We start from the raw sequence: 17,446 nt of genomic DNA, 5'->3' as shown, positions 1-17,446 counted from the left end.
TGGACCCAGAGGCACGTGCACTCACTGGGTCCTCTCTGGGTGGGATGATGGCCCTCAAGTTCTGTGTTCTTTATGTTTTCCGTAGATTTCCCCATGTTCTCCCATCGCTACCTATCACTTTTACAGTCGTAAGTATAATCAGACGTCTGGAATATGGTGGTCTAAATCACTAACCTTGGCCCTCAGAAATACAGCCCCATATCATTTAGAAAAGTGTGCGTTCTACACTCCGAGTCAAATGTACATCTTGAACAGGAAAAAACTAGTTTCTATCACCAGCATCCTTAAAATTGCACTCACTGAAAGAAAAGAGTATCACATCTGAGCTCCTAAGAGTTTCCACCTGCTTTAAGTTCAGGGGAAAGCGTATGTCATAGCAAAAGAGCTAGAGCTAAGGCTTTCGTTAACCAAAGAAGCATCCAGAAAACATCCTTTTTCTTTCCTTAAAGAAGAATTTGTGAGTGATTTTCTAGAGCCACACATTCCTGGGAACGGTACAATTGTACTCTCTTCTTTTATCACCTAAGCTTTTTTATAGCTTAGCGCTTCCCAGAAATAATTTCAACACACATGTAATTTTAACGCATGTGGGTCTCACTCTTTGAAATTTGGAAGATAGAGAAAATAGTTTTAGGTCACTTATTATCCATATCTGTTTAACAAAAATGAGTTTCCTTTTGTATATTCCTTCCCAGTCCTCTTCAAGGGCTCCTTTTATAGAGAATGCATCCTGTTTCACTATGTAGCTCTTTCTGCCGATGTGACAGGCGCACTTACTGTGGTCCTCATTCGTCACGGCCTTCTGTCTGACCATGCGCAGTGCTGCCCAGCATCTTGAGGAAATGCGCCGTGACTTACGGGTCCCTCCTGCTGTTCTTGGTCATGGAGACAGCTTTCGTTTTTCCGTTTTTTGTGGGTCTTGCAGGGATGAAGATCTGTGCTTGCTTTGGGAGACTGTTTTCTGTTTCTTTTTTTGATTGAGGTATAGCTCATTTACCATATTATATTAGTTTAAGGTGTACAACATAGTGCTTCAAAAATTTTACAGATGATACTCCACTGTAGGTTATTACAAGACAATGGCTATATTCCCTGCGTTGTACAACATATCCTTGTAGATTACTTATTTTATACATAGTAACTTGTACCTCTTACTCCCTTCCCCCTATCTTGCCCCTCTCCCCACTGGTAACCACTAGTTTGTTCTCTTTATCTGTGAGTCTACTTCTTTTTTGTTATATTCACCAGCTTGTTGCATTTTTTAGATTCCACAGATAAGTGATAAAATACTGTATTTGTCTTTCTCTGTCTGACTTATTTCACTTAGCATAATGCCCTCCAAGTTCATCCATGTTGCTGCAAATGGCATTATTTCATTCTTTTTTATGGCTGAGTAGTATTCCATTGTACGTATGTACCACATCTTAATCCATTCATTTGTTGATGGACATTTATGTTGCTCGCGTGTCTTCGGTATTGTAAATAGTGCTGCTGTGAACATTGGGGACTATATACCTTTCAAATTAGTGTTTTTATTTTCTTTGACTTAAGGGATCTATCAAATGAGCCCTAGGGGTCACAGAGAAGTGTCTCTTGTCTTCTAAGGGGGATGAAGTGCCGCGGGTGATGGTCAGTGAGGGCTTGTGGATCTGCAGGCCCCGTGGCCCCAGCGGAGGTGGTGTTGTGTCAGTGTCCTGGGGCGGCCACACAGATGACCACCAACCAGGGGCTTCAAACATCTCAAACCCATCCTCTCCCAGTCCTGGAGACCAGACGTCTGAAGTCAACATGTCCCAGGGCCGAGGTCCCTCCAGAGGCTCCAGGGGAGGGTCCTTCCTGCCTCTTCCAGCTTCTGGGGGCTCCAGGCGTCCCTGGGCTTCTGGTCGCATCCCTCCCATTTCTGCCTCTGTCTTCACAGGGCTTCTCCTCTGTGTCTGTGTCTCTCCTCTTCTGTCTCTTAGGAGGACCCTGTCATTAGATGTAGGGCCACCCTCCTCCAGGAGGACCTCATCTCAGACCCTTCACTTCATCACAACTGCAGAGACCCTGTTTCCAAATAAGGTCTCATTCCCATATTTTGGGGGTCAGGGCATGCACATATCCTTTTGGGGCCACCATTCAGCCCATAACCATGGTCTGTGCCCGGTGGGGGCAGGGCAGGGTCTGTGTGGGTGTTTGAAAGTGAGCAGGGCTCACATGACCCCAGCGAGGGGCCCACACTGCGTCCCCAGCCCTCGTTGTGAAGTTTCAGAATGGTTCTGAGTGCCTTTCCCGTGTCAGCTCATCTAATGTGTGTCAGAATCTGCCAGGTGAGGGCTGTGATGAAGGCAACATTGCCAAGGAGGCAACTGAGGGTCAGAGTGGTTGAGTCAAAGCTCTGGTCCCCGAGTAAACCTCAGTGACACAGCGAATGATAAGCATTTTCCCTTAAAACATGAAGGCTTTCATAGCATTACGATTGATAGCAGGCACGAAGCAGAAACCACCCAAGTGTCCATGGATGGATGGATGGATAGATAGATGGGTGGATGGATTGATGGCTGGATGGATGGACAGATGGACACACTGAATGGGGTCCATCCACACAGTGGAATATGACTCAGCCATGAAAAGGAGTGAAGCTCTGACCCAGGCTATAACGTGGATGGACCTTGAACACACGATGCTCAGTGAGAGAAGCTGACGCAGAAGGACACACAGTGTGATTCCATTGATAGGAAACGTCCAGAACAGGCAAATCCACAGACAGAAAGTGGGTTCATGGTTACCAGGGGCTGGGGGAAGGGCATGGGCAGTGACAGCTGATGGGGACGGGGACTCCTTGGGGGGATGAGGAGTAGACAGAGGTGGTTGTACAACACTGTGAATGTGCTAAATGCCACCGACTTGCCCACTTTCAAATGGTTAATTTTATGTTATTTCACCTGAATAAATTAAAAACTAAATTTTATAAAATGGAACAGTTGTGTGCAGGCATGTGACATTCTGGATCATAGACAAAAGGAAGGGGTTTTGGTAGCTCTGGGAACCACCAGAGCGACAGAGCGGTTCTGCCAGGTGACCATCCGGAGACCACCTGGTTCCCCCAGCAGCGGGGCTGGGGGGGCGGCCAGGGGCTGGACAGACCCTCCTACAGCAGGGCCCTCTGCACAGCCCCACTCCCTGCTCTACTGCCCATGAGTCAAGCCCAGGAGATCAGTGTGATGGGCGGGGCGGGGCCACCTGGATTCCCACCTGTGCCCAGGTGAGGAGGGGCTGGCACAGCGGTGACCTGAGAGAAAAAAAGTGGGTGTAGCTCGGGTCACGGGGGTCATCCAAGGACAGGGCCCACATCCAGGTCATGTCTGAGAGCAGACCAGGGGATGGCTCAGTCACAGAGATCACCTGGGGGATGGCGACGTCGAGGTCACCCAGAGGATGGCGAGGTCACAGAGGTCTCAGAGGTCACCTGGGTGATGGTGAGGTCACAGAGGTCACCTAGGATGACATCTATGTCCAGGGCACTATGAGGTCATGTCTGTGACAGATCAGGGATGGTGGGGTCTCAGAGGTCACCCAGGGGATGGTTTTGGGGTCATGGAGGTCACTCTGACATCTCCGTCCCCTGTGCCCTGCTGGTCCAGCCCCGGGTCCGGGCATCTAATGATCGGCGTCACCGTCCGGTCCACACAAGAACGGTGCTGAGCCGCTCTTGTATCTGGGACCCTGTGGAGATCGCACATGTCTCAAGGGGGCTTTGACGGGAAGGCAGAGTCTTCCCCCCTGAATACTTTCCAGAAAGACAAGTCCCCGCCCTAAGGCCCCTACACGAGTTTCCCTCTACAACGTCCCTGCCTTGGTGACCAAGGAAGAAACAAACTAAACACCCAGCGTTCGGAGCATAAATAGAAGACGGGAAACGCATTCCCCATGCGCTCCTTGTGGGCACGTTTCATTGGACCATGGTGACTATCATCACTCCCCACCAAAGCAGTCTGAGTGACAGGGCACCTGAGACAGCAAGGAACATTCCCGTGTGTGCTTTTCCAGAACAGTTAAAGCGCAGGGCCCAGCGGCCTAGGACCTGGGCTGCTCCTTCCAGGCTCCAAATCTCTTCATTTTTAGCCTGATTTCTCCACCCCAACGCACCTCTATGCCCGAGAACCCCAGTCCTGACTCTGGTGTTGGGATGGGCCAGGGCTCGACCTTCCAGGCTGTCCATCCTGTGAATTCCCATGCTCGTCTCTAACGAGGTGTTTCCCATTCTCTGCAGCCCCCGCAGATTCATCTTCTCCTTTGAATCCTTCAGAAACGCGTCAAGGTCCGGCGAGACCCACAGCTTCTGTTCATTTCCCGCGAGGACATCTGTCCTTCTCCACGAACGCGGTGGCAGGCGGCTGCCGCCTTGCCCAGCCCAGCGGGTGCATTTCCATGTGCTCTCGTACATTAAGTCCTAATTTGTGACCTACCATTTTTTCCCCTGCGACAGAGCTGTTATTGGTACAGTAATAGGAGGACGCGGGGTCTCGCGGTGTAATGTGCATTTTTGCACTTTGCGGGGATATTCAATCGACTTCATTATTTCCAGCACTCCCGCCGTGCATTCTCCCATTTGATTACCTGCCCCAGAAGCATTTCCATATGCCATCCATCACCCTGACCCGTGCAGAGTGCTGCATATTCAGATTAAATTGGAGTTTTTCCCCATGAATAAGGAATCTGATTCCATTCTATCACACACATCGTCTCCAGGGACGGGAAATTGAGTTGAAGGTGGCGGAAGGCAAGTCAGAAAATTTTATTATCCAAATACGAGATTCTTTTCCTTATCATCAAAACCTTGAAATGGCGCCGTGGGGAACTGGGGGGTCAGGGAGAGAATTCAATTAGACGTGAAAGTGGAAAAGGAGCATTTTTCAACGGACCTTTTATGTTGCCAAACAAGTGGCAGTGAGAGGGCCCAGGACCAAGAGGTGTTTGTCAGGGTCTCCTTCCGCTGGATCAGGATGCAGGCCTGAGAAGTTATAGGGGAGGGAGGAGCAACCCCTGTGCTCTCTTGTGAGACGGGGTGCCAGCCATTCTTGGCTTCTTCTGCTTCTTCTTTTTCTTCTCCTCCGACTTGAGACCCGCAAAATTGACACAATGTACTTATTAGAGTTTCACAGAGCATCTCGGACAACGGGGCTGGATTAAAGCTCAGATTTCTGGACTTTCCCCCCAGGACCACCCCATTTTCACAAGGACCCAGAGTGTGAATGTCCCGGGGCTGCCGTAACACATCACCCAAAAATGGGGGCCTTAAAATCCCGGGCATCCATCCTCCCCCATCCTGGAGACCAGCCGTCTGAGGTCAAGGTGTCCCAGGGCCACACTCCCTCCAGAGGCTCCAGGGGAGGGTCCTTCCCGCCTTTTCCAGCTTCTGGGGGCTCCAGGCGTCCCTGGGCTTGTGGCCGCCTCCCTCCCTTCCCTGCCTCCGTCTTCACGTGGCTTCTCCTCTGTGTCTGTGTCTCTCCTCTTCTGTGTCTTAGAAGGACCCTGTCATTGGATGTAGGGCCACCCTCATCCAGGCGGACCTCATCTCAGACTCTTCACTTCATCACACCTGCAAAGATCCTGTTTCCTAATGAGGTCCCATTCACAGGTTCTGAGGTCAAGATGAGGGCATAACTTTTGGGGTCCCCCGTTGAATCCCTTACACCGGGGTGACGAGGGAATAGTCATCTCTGTCAGAACAGTGCTTCCCTTTTCAGAGGCCACACGAAGCTTGGGATGACTTTGCCGGGGTTTCGTTCTCCAAACTTCTCCGGCCACTTGTCAACTTGCTTCAAATGCCTCCGTCAGTCACACACGGCTGGCTAATCAGACCTACGTCACCAGGCGGTTTTAAGGCAAAACGAGAAGCAGCGCTCGCCTTGGTGCTGAGTCGGCTCGGAAGCCTCAGGTATTCAGGGGCGGCCGAGGAGACATGCCACCACGTCCAGTCTTCCGGCTCCTGGCCTGAGGTCCCTCTCTTGGCTGTTTCCCATTTTTTTCTCTACCTGCGTGCTTTCTTTTCTTTTTTTTTTTAAATTAAGGTGAAATTCACATGATATAAAAATAAGCATTTAAATTGGACAACTCAGTGACATTAAGCCCATTCACAATATTGTGCAACCACCACTTCTGTCTGGTTCCAGAACATTCTATCACGCCGAAAGGAGACCCCATCCCCATGAGCTGTCACTCTCCATCCCCCTCCACCAGCCCCTGTCAACCACTGATCTGCCTTCTGTCTCCATGGATTTGCCCGTTCTGGACATTTCACATAAAAGGAATCACACAGTATGTGCCCAGACATTGCACTCACTCAACAGACTTTATTTTGTTGTTGTTTTGTTTGTTTGCTTGCTGTTGGCTATGGCACATGGCTTGCTGGATCTTAGTTCCCCAACCAGGGATCGAACCCAAACCCCCTGCAGTGGAAGCACAGAGTCCTAACCACTGGACCGCCAGGGAAGTCCCCAACAGACTTTAAATGGATGCTTAAAATAAGCTCAAAGAGCTAAAGGAGACCAGGAGAATTTTAATAAAGAGACAGAAATTATAAAGAGGAAGCAAGAAGAAGCAGTCTTTTCTCTGCTTCTGAGTTCTTTGCTGCTTTTTTGACAGGTGAGGTTTCCAGGCAATAGTCATGGCTACCGTTCACGATGTCTCATGTTCCCAAGACCCCTCCCCAGCCCACCCTTTCACCTGTTACGGGCTGAACCATGTCCTTGAAATTCCTATGTTGAAGTCCTGACCCCCAGGGCCTCAGAATGGGGCTGTATTTGGAGATGGGGTCTTCAAAGACGTGATTAAGGTAAAATGAAGTCTCTAGGGTGGGTCCTGATCCCATAGGACTTCTGTTCTTATAAGAAGAGGAGATCAGGACACAGACACACACAGAGGGACGACCACGTGAGGACACAGGGAGGAGACGGCCATCTACACGCCCAGGAGAGAGGCCTCAGGAGGAACCAGCCCTGCCCACACCTGGATCTCAGATTCCAGCCTCCAGGACTTGGAGAAATACATGTCTGTTGTTTAAGCCCCAGCTGTGCTACTTCCTTATGGCAGCCCCAGGAAACTAATACCAGTGGTAAAAGGGACTTCGCAGATGTCATGAAATCAACGGTGTTGAGATGGGAGGTGATCCTGGATTATCTGGGTGGTCCCAATGTCACCGCAAGGGTCCTTTTTGGAGGAGGCAGCGGGAAATTTGAAGGCAGAAGAGGTGAAGGCTGTGCGACTACAGAAACAGAGATTGGAGTGATGAGCTTTGAGGATGGAGCAAGGGGCCATGGGCCCAGGAAGGCAGCTGTCTCCAGAAGCTGGAAAAGACACGGCACAGATTCTCCCCTGGAGACCCCAGAAGGAACCAGCCCTTGACTGCAGCCCAGTGAGACTGATTTTGGACTTCTGACCTCCACAACCGTGAGAGAGGACATTTGGGTTCTTTTTAACCACTGAGTTTGTGGCTTTTTGTTATAGCCGACCTAGGCAACTAATGCACCCGCTAAAATCCCTTACAGCCTTGGAATCGTTGTCTAGATTCCCATGCCTGTAACTCATCTTCCTCCTCACTGTCAGAGTTAAAGGCCTCAGACATACTGGATCATTTCAATCCCTGCCTTTTGCGTTTCAATGGTCTGCCTTTTGTGTATCAGGCAGTTAGTGGTGTGTAATGACCATCCCCAAACTCTGTGGTTACAATAACAATCATTTCTTCTCCATTGTGCATCTGTATCCATGGCTGGGAGTTGGCTGACGTGGGCTGGCCCTTCTCTCTAAACTCAGTGACAGGGATTCTGGGCTCTTTCTCAGAGTCCCCCACCCACAATTTGCCCACTCTAGTTCTTTCAGAGGTCTTCACAAAGGGAATCAAACCTGCATTAGGTCTTTTCTCCAAGGTTGTGTTATAGTGGACACACTTCTGATTGGATGAAAGAAAATGGATTCAATTTCTAACCCTGCAATTTGGGGGCTTGCCCTTATTCTCTGTAAAATTCTGGTGGCAAACTGGCCCATTCTTTTCTTTTCTTTCATGTAGAAACTGATGGAATGCAGTTGGTCACAACCAGCCTGCAGTCTTGTTTTCAGATGGTTTCCCAGAGCTGCTGGTGTACAAGGCACATGTTTTGCCTCCCAGGTTAATGCAAGTCATGGTTTTACCAACTATCCCACCATAACTTAACATGATCACTATGTTTCCTCATGGTTCTACCAGCTATCCCACCATAACTTAACATGACCACTATGTTTCCTCATGGTTTTACCAACTACCCCACCATAACTTAACATGATCACTATTTTTCCAGCCTCCTAATTTAAGGTATTTGTGCATGAAAACGTCCAAAGTCTCTGCCTGGCACAGAAGCCCTTCACGACAGACCCTCAAACAATGGTTCTAGCTTCAATTCTTGTGTGTTCTTTCCATGCAGCCTGCTTTCCACTATTAATCATCCTTAACAACTCTGCTTAAATAGCGCTCTCCCCGACCCCCCGCAAGCCTGTCCTGTCTCCCCACGTTCACTTTTCTATCATCCTTCTGCATCATACTGTATAATTGAACGTTGAATTATCTAATTAAATAATTCCCCTCTCCCACTCCATTCCGCTACTGGATCTCCGAGATCACGAGTTGTTTTATTTATCTGTGTCCTCAGGCGTGTCGCGCACACTCAGACGACCCAATACTAACCCGTTTAATTATGCTGCGTCCCAGCATAACAAATAAATTGTTAGTAAATTAAAAGACAAGGGACTGATAGAGGCAGGCGAGCTGATGTCGTGAAGTTACAGCCGGATCACAACCATTACAGCTGACAGCTGGACAAATACAACAAAAAACGGGGCAGGGTCAAAGGTCATTTAGAGGATGGGGTCCTGAGCCACCATTTAGAACTGGGATGTTGAATCAAGACCACCAGTGGATGTCTGGAAAGTTTCGTTATAAATAGTACAAAACCATGCACATACTCAACTTCTGTAAAACTCTTTCTTGTGGATAAAAGGGCAGATTATATGCACACTCCCCAATTTTTTTTTTTTTTTTTAGTTTTCATTGGAGTACAGTTGATTTACAATGTTGTGTTAGTTTCAGGTATACAGCCAAGTGAATCAGTTATATATATACACTCTTTTTTTTCATATTCTTTTCCCATATAGGCCATGACAGAGTACTGAGTTCCCTGTGCTACACAGTAGGTTCTTATTAGTTATCTATTTTATGTATAGTAGTGTGTGTATGTCAATCCCAATCTCCCAATTTATCCCTCCCCCCTCCAATCTTTAAAAAAAATTTTTTTTTAAATTTTTAGCATTTGAGATTTTTCAGTTCTCTTTAGTTTGGTTAGAACTGCTATGAATTTGTTTCATTTTTCCTCTTTTGTTCAACATTCTTATTCTTTGAAAGCTTATCAAAATGGATGCTAACAAAAAATTTTTTTTTTTAATTATCAGGTCCATATCGCATTTTACCTAAAATGCTACTACTTATATAGGAAACATTCAATGGATTTCCCCCTCCTTTTTGTCCTGGCTGCAGAAAAACCTTACACATAAGGAATGCTGAAAAAATGTTCAAAGGCCATTTGATCCCTGGTTCTGTGTCTGGAAACCTTTCCCTGAAACCACCTTGCTTTCAATGGAGGGAAACTCGGGGGCACTGCGTCCGGGGTTTGCCTGAGTCCCACAAGTTAGAGGGTGCAGGGGTGAGCGAGGTTCACAGGAAGGAAATGGTTCCTCGACGATCAGGGAATGTGCAGTATTCCCGTAACGGCATGTGTCTGCCGGGGCTGCCCCACAGTGATGGGATGCACCAGCCACTTCCTCCACTTTCACATTGTCTGAAAGGAAGTCTTATCCAGCAAGAAACCAAGGCTGAAAAGGAAATCAGTCGGGAATAAAGCAAAGCAAATAAAGACAAGGAAGGGAAAAGACAGAGATGGAAAAGACACGCCAATCAGAAAAGAGCCTCCACACTGTACTTGATGGAACTCCCCATTAAGTACTTTGAGAGGAAGTCACTTGAAATCAAACACATGCACCCTCGTGGCTGTTCAGGAGTCCGTTTTCACGAGAAAGACAAAGACCAAAAAAAAAAAAAAAAAGAAGAAAGAAAGAGAGGGAGGGAGGGAGCGAGGGAGGAAGGAAGAGAGGGAGATGGAAGGAGAGAAAGAACGGAAGAAAGGAAGGAGGGAAGAAAGAAGAAACTCAGGTGGAACAGCTGTGGCAGCTGTCCTAGCTGCACAGGACACGTATATTTGGAGCTCAGGGTCAGCCCAGGACCAGTGAGACTGACCACATAGGACACTCTGTCCAGGGCGTCTTCACGCCTCACGCCTGAGTGTGCAATCAACCACCCGACCTGGGCTCTGGTGACAGGCAGGTGTGACTCAGAGCCACAGGATGTTCTGAGCGCCTGCCTTTCCGAGCAGCTCCACCTGGGGCTTTGAGTTGATGACCACAGAGGGACCTGAGCTCCCGTGGACGAACGAAGGACTGCCCTCCCTCCCACTCCCCTGGATAAGCTCCGCCTTCCTACATGGGGAGCATGCGCAGTGCATGCCCTCCCCACAGGGGAGCCTCTGGAACCTTCCTCTCCACGTGCACGCTCTTCACCCCCACCCCCACCCCCCCCACCCCACCCACCGCCCTGAGACCTCCGCCACCCCTGGCAGGCGGTTGCAGCCAGCAGCGCTTCCATTCCTGCCATCAGCAGAGTCCTGCCTCTGTTCAGGGGTGGGCGGTGCAGGCCCCTCCGGCCTCTGCCCCACCGGCCTCGGGCCACACAGCACCTCTCTGTCCCCTGCGGCAGGATCCACCGCACAGACTGAAGGAGGTTCTGTTTCCTTCACGGAGTTTGTTGCTGTCCCGTTGGCAGACGCACAGGCCTTTCCTTAGGCCCCGCCGAGCCCCGGGGTATAAAGCCGTCTTGTGCAGGGACTCAAAAAGACCATTTCCCCCCCAAAACCACATGGATGAATGGCAGCTCGTTTACAGACCCCGAGTGAAAAGCACATTTGTTCTTGGACAAGATGTCTGTATGTGATAAACTCAGAGACATGTATTAATATTTACTTCTCTCCAGAAGTGACAGCCTGCGCACACAAGCATTAGCTTCCCAATGAATAGAAATAACCGCACAGAATTCCTGCGTTATGGCCCTGTCCTGACCCAGGATACTCGGATTTTTATCTTCAAGCCATATCAGTAAACAAAGGATATTGCATCCATCAAGCCCTCAGCCACTGCAGGCACCCTGGACTGTGCACCCTGGGGGGACTCAGGATGGAGAAAAGCAGGATCCTGGTCCCAGATAGCATATCAAAGGAGTGATTTCCTATCTTTAGCATCTTCCCATCCATAGAAAAGTGCTAAATTCATTAACTTGAGATGCCTGTTTTTCTTTCATTAACAGTAACCTTCCAACTATCTTATTTTTTGTTGCAAAAAAGGCCTCTGTACCCTGGCTCCTCCCTGACCTCTTGGAAGAAGTCCCTCAGAGCCATCTGAGAGGCTACCTCCCTGGCTTAAGTCCTCAGCAAGTCCACGGAATAAAACATAATTCTCAACTCTTAGGCTGTGCATTTTTCTTCAGTCAACAAACACAAATGAAGTTTGAAATCATTGTAGGCACAAAATAAACCCATAGTTTAAGAGTTATTTAGTGAGTCTAGCTATATTTTTACTCCTGAGAAATAGGAGAGCCCGGCTCATAAGACCTCGAAATTACCTCCTAAAAGAGAGCAAACCCAAGTGAAAACTCATAATGTTAAGAGAAAAAAAAAACTTAGAAAAAAGATCAAGGCATTAAAAAAAAAGAGGTGCATGTGTGCTGTGTGGATGATTTATCGACACTATTAAAAGGATAAACTGAAATAAGCTAGTCATGGGGCCAAAGTCATTTAAGTAATTACTTCCACTTCCATCAAAATAGATTTATTATTTTTGCAATTACAAAAGCAGTTCATTCTCAGACTGAAAGGCCAGCTTTAAAGCAGTTGCACGCCTCCAACCCGTCACTATCATCATTTAACAAATTTAACGTAACCGCAACCATTGCGGCATGAAGGGGGCTGTTTTATCTAAAAACCGCATTTCCCGGCAACCGCCGCCACGCCCGCCCCCCCGCTCGCTCCCGCAGCGCGCGTGCTCGCTCCCGCGGTCGGCGGGCACGCCCTGCGCATGCTCCTCCCCTGTACCACGCCCTCTCCGCGCACAATGCCCGGCCTCCGACTAGCTCCCGGCGGGCACGCACTGCTCATGCTCGACCGACAGGCCTCCCGAGCGCCGCCACTACAGGCATGCACTGCGCATGCCCAACAGACCAGCCGACTACCCCCCGCCCATCCCGGCGAGATCGCACCGCGCGTGCTTGCACTTCCGCGGACATAAGGGCACGTCGCTGGTGCGGGCCGCACGCCAGGAAAGCCTAAAAGCCGAAAGACGGGGTGGGGTGCCCGCCATCCCCCGCCCCCGTCCGCACTCCAGCTCCTGAGCGCCCTCCAGCCCACCGAAGCGCCCCGGCACAGCCGTGGCTGGAGTCGTGGGCGCCGACGGGCGGCGCCGTGATGACGCCACGCGTCACGGTGACGCACGACATAGGCGACCTTCTTTGAGAGCGCAGCCGGCGCGCCCGTTTTGAAGCTGCCCTGAGCTGGGCGGGCCCCGCCGCGGTCCAGCCTTCCGCCTCCGCCGGGCCCCCGAGTCCGCGGAGCCCCTGGGCGCGGCGCCGCCGTACCCCTACCCATGACCCCGGGCCCGCGACGCCCGCCGGGCCGTTGACTCCACACCAGACCCCGGGCCCGCCACGCCCGCCGGGCCGCTGCCTCCTCACCGGGCCCCGGACCCGCGACGCCCGCCGGGCCGGCCGCCTTCACCCGGGACCACGAGTCCGGGACCCCCGTGGGGCTCGTCCCCTTTGGCGGCCGTTGCCTACTACGCGGAGGTCCATTCAGGCCGGACTTCGGTCCCGGCTCCAGGCACCTGTGCAGGAGGAAGGGGTCCCCCTGGAAGGAGGATCCGAGCCCCGGAGATGCCGCCCGGCAAAGTCCTGCAGCCCGTCCTGAAGATGAAGGTGGACGAGCTCTTCCTGTGCTGGCTCAGCGAGTCCAGCACGCAGGCGATGCTCCAAGACTGCTTGCAGAGGATCAAGATGCCTGGGGGGCCCGAGGGGGTCGCGGGAGACGCAGGGCAGCCCGGGCCCCCGTTCGCAGCCCCGGCCCTCGCCTGCAGGCCGCGCGGGTTGGATAGCCCGGGGGCGCCCAGCCCGTCCCCCGCGTCCACCGCTCTCCCCCTGGGAGCCGCCTCTAGTGCCCGGAGTGGACCACCTGTTCGAGGGCCTCGTCGATCCGCAGGGACGAGAGTAGTAAGTTACTCTTCCTTCTCCTAACGCCTGCGGAGGTAACTCGGGTCGCCTACCGACGTGTAGCTGAGGGTGGTCGAAGATGCTGGAGGAATGTCAGGCGTGAAAGCGCTTGCACGTCTAGTCTCTTCCCCCTGCCAAGAAAGTCTCGCACACAGAAAAATGTTGTCTTTGACAGATTCCCAAGTTGGTCGTCATTCTGGAGTTTGTTTCCGGTTGGTTTTAGTTATCCATGTCTCAGCTTCTTCTATTCTGCCTAGCTTCTGAACCTAGAGGTTTTATGCCTCATTTATCTACAATAAGGACAGCTGGACAGCAGTATATTTAATTTAAAAAAAAAAAGGGTGCTTTTTGATATTTAATACTGTGTCGGTTTAAAGTAATAAAGCGCCTCCAGGTGCTATGGGAAGACGTATGGTTGGTGCATATCGTACCCCTAGCGTACGCCTAAGCCTGAAGGAGTGTGCCTGTTCCATTGGGACTTGCTGGTAACATTTAAGTTTTTTCGGTTGAGCCCGCATCCATCCCATCAACAGCACTGAGCGTATCAGGAGGAGGGACTTCCCCCATCACTTAGTGTGCTGGTTTCCCAGCCACGAAGGGGAGAGTGAGAGGTGGATGTCAGTCCAGAAGGAACTCGCCTGGTTCCAGGTGATTGGAGGGTGTCTGACATGTTCTCACGGATCAAGGATATTTTCCAGAAAGTGAGCCTCCAAGGAGGATGGGAGGTAGACCCAGAGGCAGCTTGGGAGACCCTGTAGAAACGCCCCGAAGGAGGCTTATCTGGATCTGCAGGAACGTGTGTCCTGGGACCCATCCCTGAGTCTGACCGTCTGCAGTGCCCCCACTGACCTGCAGAACCACAGTGCTCCAGAAGGCCTGCCTGAGCCCCCATTGAACTGAGGAGGTGGGTACGTGAGGGGGGCCAGGGCTCAGTAAGCCCCCTCTAGCAGTGACAGCCCCCCGCCCGTCCCCCCCCAAGGCGCTCTTCCTCCCTGGGATCCCTCAGGTCTTCTGTGGGGAGCTCCCCACTTTGTCACTAAGTGTGCTCTGGTGACACCGCTGGAAGATGAATTCTTGCGTTTCGTGACCCCATGACCTGGTGTGAGTCCCCTTAGGTCTGGAAATGTCTACAAAAGGTCAGCTCGTGCAAGGAGGGTGACCTGGATGCATGTGAAGAGAATGTGTTTCTGCGCAGCAGGTAGGAAGTCACAGACCAGTGGAAGTTAAGTTCCGTAGGTGTTCACAGCGGGGAGAGGCCATTCCTCTCCGTCTGGAGGGATGGGGCGTGGAGGAAGTGAGCTATGGGACTAGGGGGTGCCCTGAATTAGGGGAGGGCGCCTGCGGGGCGGAGGGGACGTGGGGGGGGCCTATGTTCCAAGTGTGAGGACCAGATGTTTATGCTCAGAGACCAGAGCCGTCGCACGGCGGGCTGCTGCGTCTGGGCCGCACCAGCCGGATTCGGATTGAGCCAGAAGCAGAGCTCAGGGCTGGGTAATCTCTCTGCCTCTGTGGCCGGCTGCTGGGCTTCCCGAGGGCAGCGACACGGCGGGAGTGGTGTTTCCCCAAGACCACGTTATTGCATTGCTCTGCACTGCATGGGGCCGCAGAGAGATGCGCTTCTGCCTGGAGGGGTGGGGCGTGGCCTGGGGGGCGTGGCCAGGATGGAAAGGGGGTGAATGAAAGGAAGTGCTGACGGAGGTGGGGTGAGACTGAAGACCCCTCCTCTGGTCTGTGGTTTCCATGACCAGATAAAGCAAGTCAGCATGAGAAACCGGTTTTGAGGGAAAACAGAATGACTTTCTCTTAGTCGTCCCAAGAGTTTTCAAAAAGTGATGACGGACCTTGTCTGGTACTTGAAGGTGACTTTAAACACGTCTCAATGTATTTGGAATTTATGGCGTGCTTCACTTGGATTTCGAGAAGCGAGTAACCCAAAAGGATGTTTGTCATTCGGACAAAATGATAAGAGCTCTTTTGCCTCAAGAAATGGATAATTAATTTCAGAAAAACGTTCATACATAAAGTGCTGTGAGAAAAGTTCTGAACCTTTTTTTCTTTAAGAACTGATAGGAAGCGAGTCAGACTCACGTGAGGCCCTCACCCATGGGAGCGGTGGGGAGGAGGCTGGGTCCTGACCCTCCACGCAGAGCCCAGGACACCTCAGAGTCCTGGGAGTAACAGGCAACAATCCACCCTCCCCCATCCTGGAGACCAGATGTCTGAGGTCAAGGTGTCCCAGGGCTGCGCTCCCTCCAGAGGCTCCGGGGAGGGTCCTTCCTGCCTCTTCCAGCTTCTAGGGGCTCCAGGCGTCCCTGGACTTGTGGTCGCCTCCCTCCCGTCTCTGCCTCTTGTCTTCATGGGGCTTCTCCTCTGTGTCTGGGTCTCTCGCCTTCTGTGTCTTAGAAGGACCCTGTCATTGGATGTAGGGCCACCCTCCTCCAGGAGGACCTCATCTCAGACCCTTCACTGCATCACATCTGCAGAGACCCTGTTTCCAAATAAGGTCCTGTTCTGAGGTTCCAGTGAACATGAATGTTTGGGGCACGGTTCTGCCCCTCCACTGGGCACTGGTCCCTCCCCCTTTGCTGCTGTGCCTCCTCTCCCATTGCCATCGGAAGCGGAGGGCTCAGTTTTATCTCTCTGCCGCCTGCTGCGTCCCGGGTGCCTGGACACACTCAGACCTCCACGGCGGGTTTGCTGAGGGGTGCGCGTGCCGGCTGACCCCGCAGCCCGGCAACAGCCGAGCCCCTCCCCGAGTGTGGAAGCAGAGGTGTCAGGGAAAGGGGGGCGGGCTTGTTCTTAACCCTTGATTTTTGAAAAGCCCAGTTTGTGGGGGGTTAGTTTACATACAGCGAATGGTGCCTATAGGTGTGCGGGACGGTCGTCACACTCGCGTGTGAACACGCCAAGGAGCAGAGCGCTTCCCGCCCCCAGGGCCCCGTGCCCCTCGCCCGTGCCCCAGGCAGCCACTCCCGCTCCCAGGATCTGTCTGAGGTGCTGCGGGCCCTGCTTCCCTCTCCCTGCCGAGTAGGATCCCGGTGCGTGGATGGAGCACAGCCTGATTGTCACTTCAGCACTGGGGGCCACTCGAGCTGTTTCTGCGTGTGCTTCTCATGAATGAAGCTGCTGAGAACCTCGTGTGGACAGCTGTTTGCATCTCTCTTGGATGAATGACCTCGGAGTGGAGTTGCTGGGCTGTGCGCTGTGTGTGTGTTTAACTTAAAAAGCAAACTGAAAAGCCTCCAAAGCCCCTACACTGTTCTGAGGCAGGTGTCATGTTCCATTTCCCCAGCCATGCGTGTGGGTCCTCGTTCACGCCTCCCCGGCACTGGCTGTCCTTAGACTTGTACTTCAACCGTCCCGGCGGGCGTGTTGTGTGTCATGGTTTTATCTGCATTTCCCTGTTTTCTGGTGACGGCGAGCCTCTTTTCATGACTTATCAGCCGTTGTGCACCATCTGTCCAAATCTTCTGCCCATTTTGAAAACTGGGTATTTCTCTGTCATTGAGTTGTAAGGGCTCTTTATGTAGAATCTGGATGCAGCTCCTTTATGAGACACATGTTTTCACATATTTCTCTTCAGTCTGTGGCCTGTTTTGTCATTTGTTTAACATGTGATTTGAAAGCAAAAGCTGTTTGTTTTTTGATTCTTTCAATTTTATTCTTTTATGGTTCTTATTTTTTACATCCGATCTACGAAATATGTGCCTATCCCAAGCTCTCAGGGTTATCTGCTCTTTTCCTTCTAAAAGCTTCCTGGATTTCGCTTTTGCATTTAAACTTCTGATCCATTTCATGTAAGTTTCTGCATGTGGTGTAAGATATCCAGGTACACAGCAGTTTTGAAATCTCTCCTTTTCCCATTGAGTTGCACTGTCTGAAATCAATTGGCCGTATGCGTCTGGGTCTATTTTCTCATCCCTAACCCACTGATCTGTGTTTGTGTTCTCACTCTGGGGCGCTTGTAGACTAACGTGTGGAAAGTGGGTGGTGTACGGCCAACTCTGTTCTTTTAAAACAGCTCTGGCTATGCTGACATTCGCATTTCCACCTAACATTAAGAATCAGCTTATGAAC

General features: G+C 51.4%; 1 protein-coding gene across 3 annotated transcripts in view; it reads left to right on the top strand.

Moving 5' to 3' along the window:
- The first annotated feature begins 12,307 nt into the window (after nt 1–12,307).
- LOC133082140 (serine/threonine-protein phosphatase 2A regulatory subunit B'' subunit beta-like) overlaps nt 12,308–17,446 on the top strand; it is a 67,371-nt gene continuing 62,232 nt past the window's right edge. For all 3 annotated transcript variants that reach the window (XR_009698913.1, XM_061178597.1, XM_061178595.1), the window contains exon 1: nt 12,308–13,369. Coding sequence is in view for 2 of the 3 variants with exons in the window: in XM_061178597.1 (XP_061034580.1) it covers nt 13,037–13,369 (333 nt within the window). In the remaining variant the exon portion in view is untranslated. The remainder of the gene's footprint in view (nt 13,370–17,446) is intronic.

Source organism: Eubalaena glacialis, chromosome X (assembly GCF_028564815.1).
Source record: "Eubalaena glacialis isolate mEubGla1 chromosome X, mEubGla1.1.hap2.+ XY, whole genome shotgun sequence".
NCBI lineage: Eukaryota > Metazoa > Chordata > Mammalia > Artiodactyla > Balaenidae > Eubalaena > Eubalaena glacialis.
The sequence above is the reverse complement of the archived record's forward strand: the minus strand, read 5'-3'. Positions and strand labels throughout refer to the sequence as shown.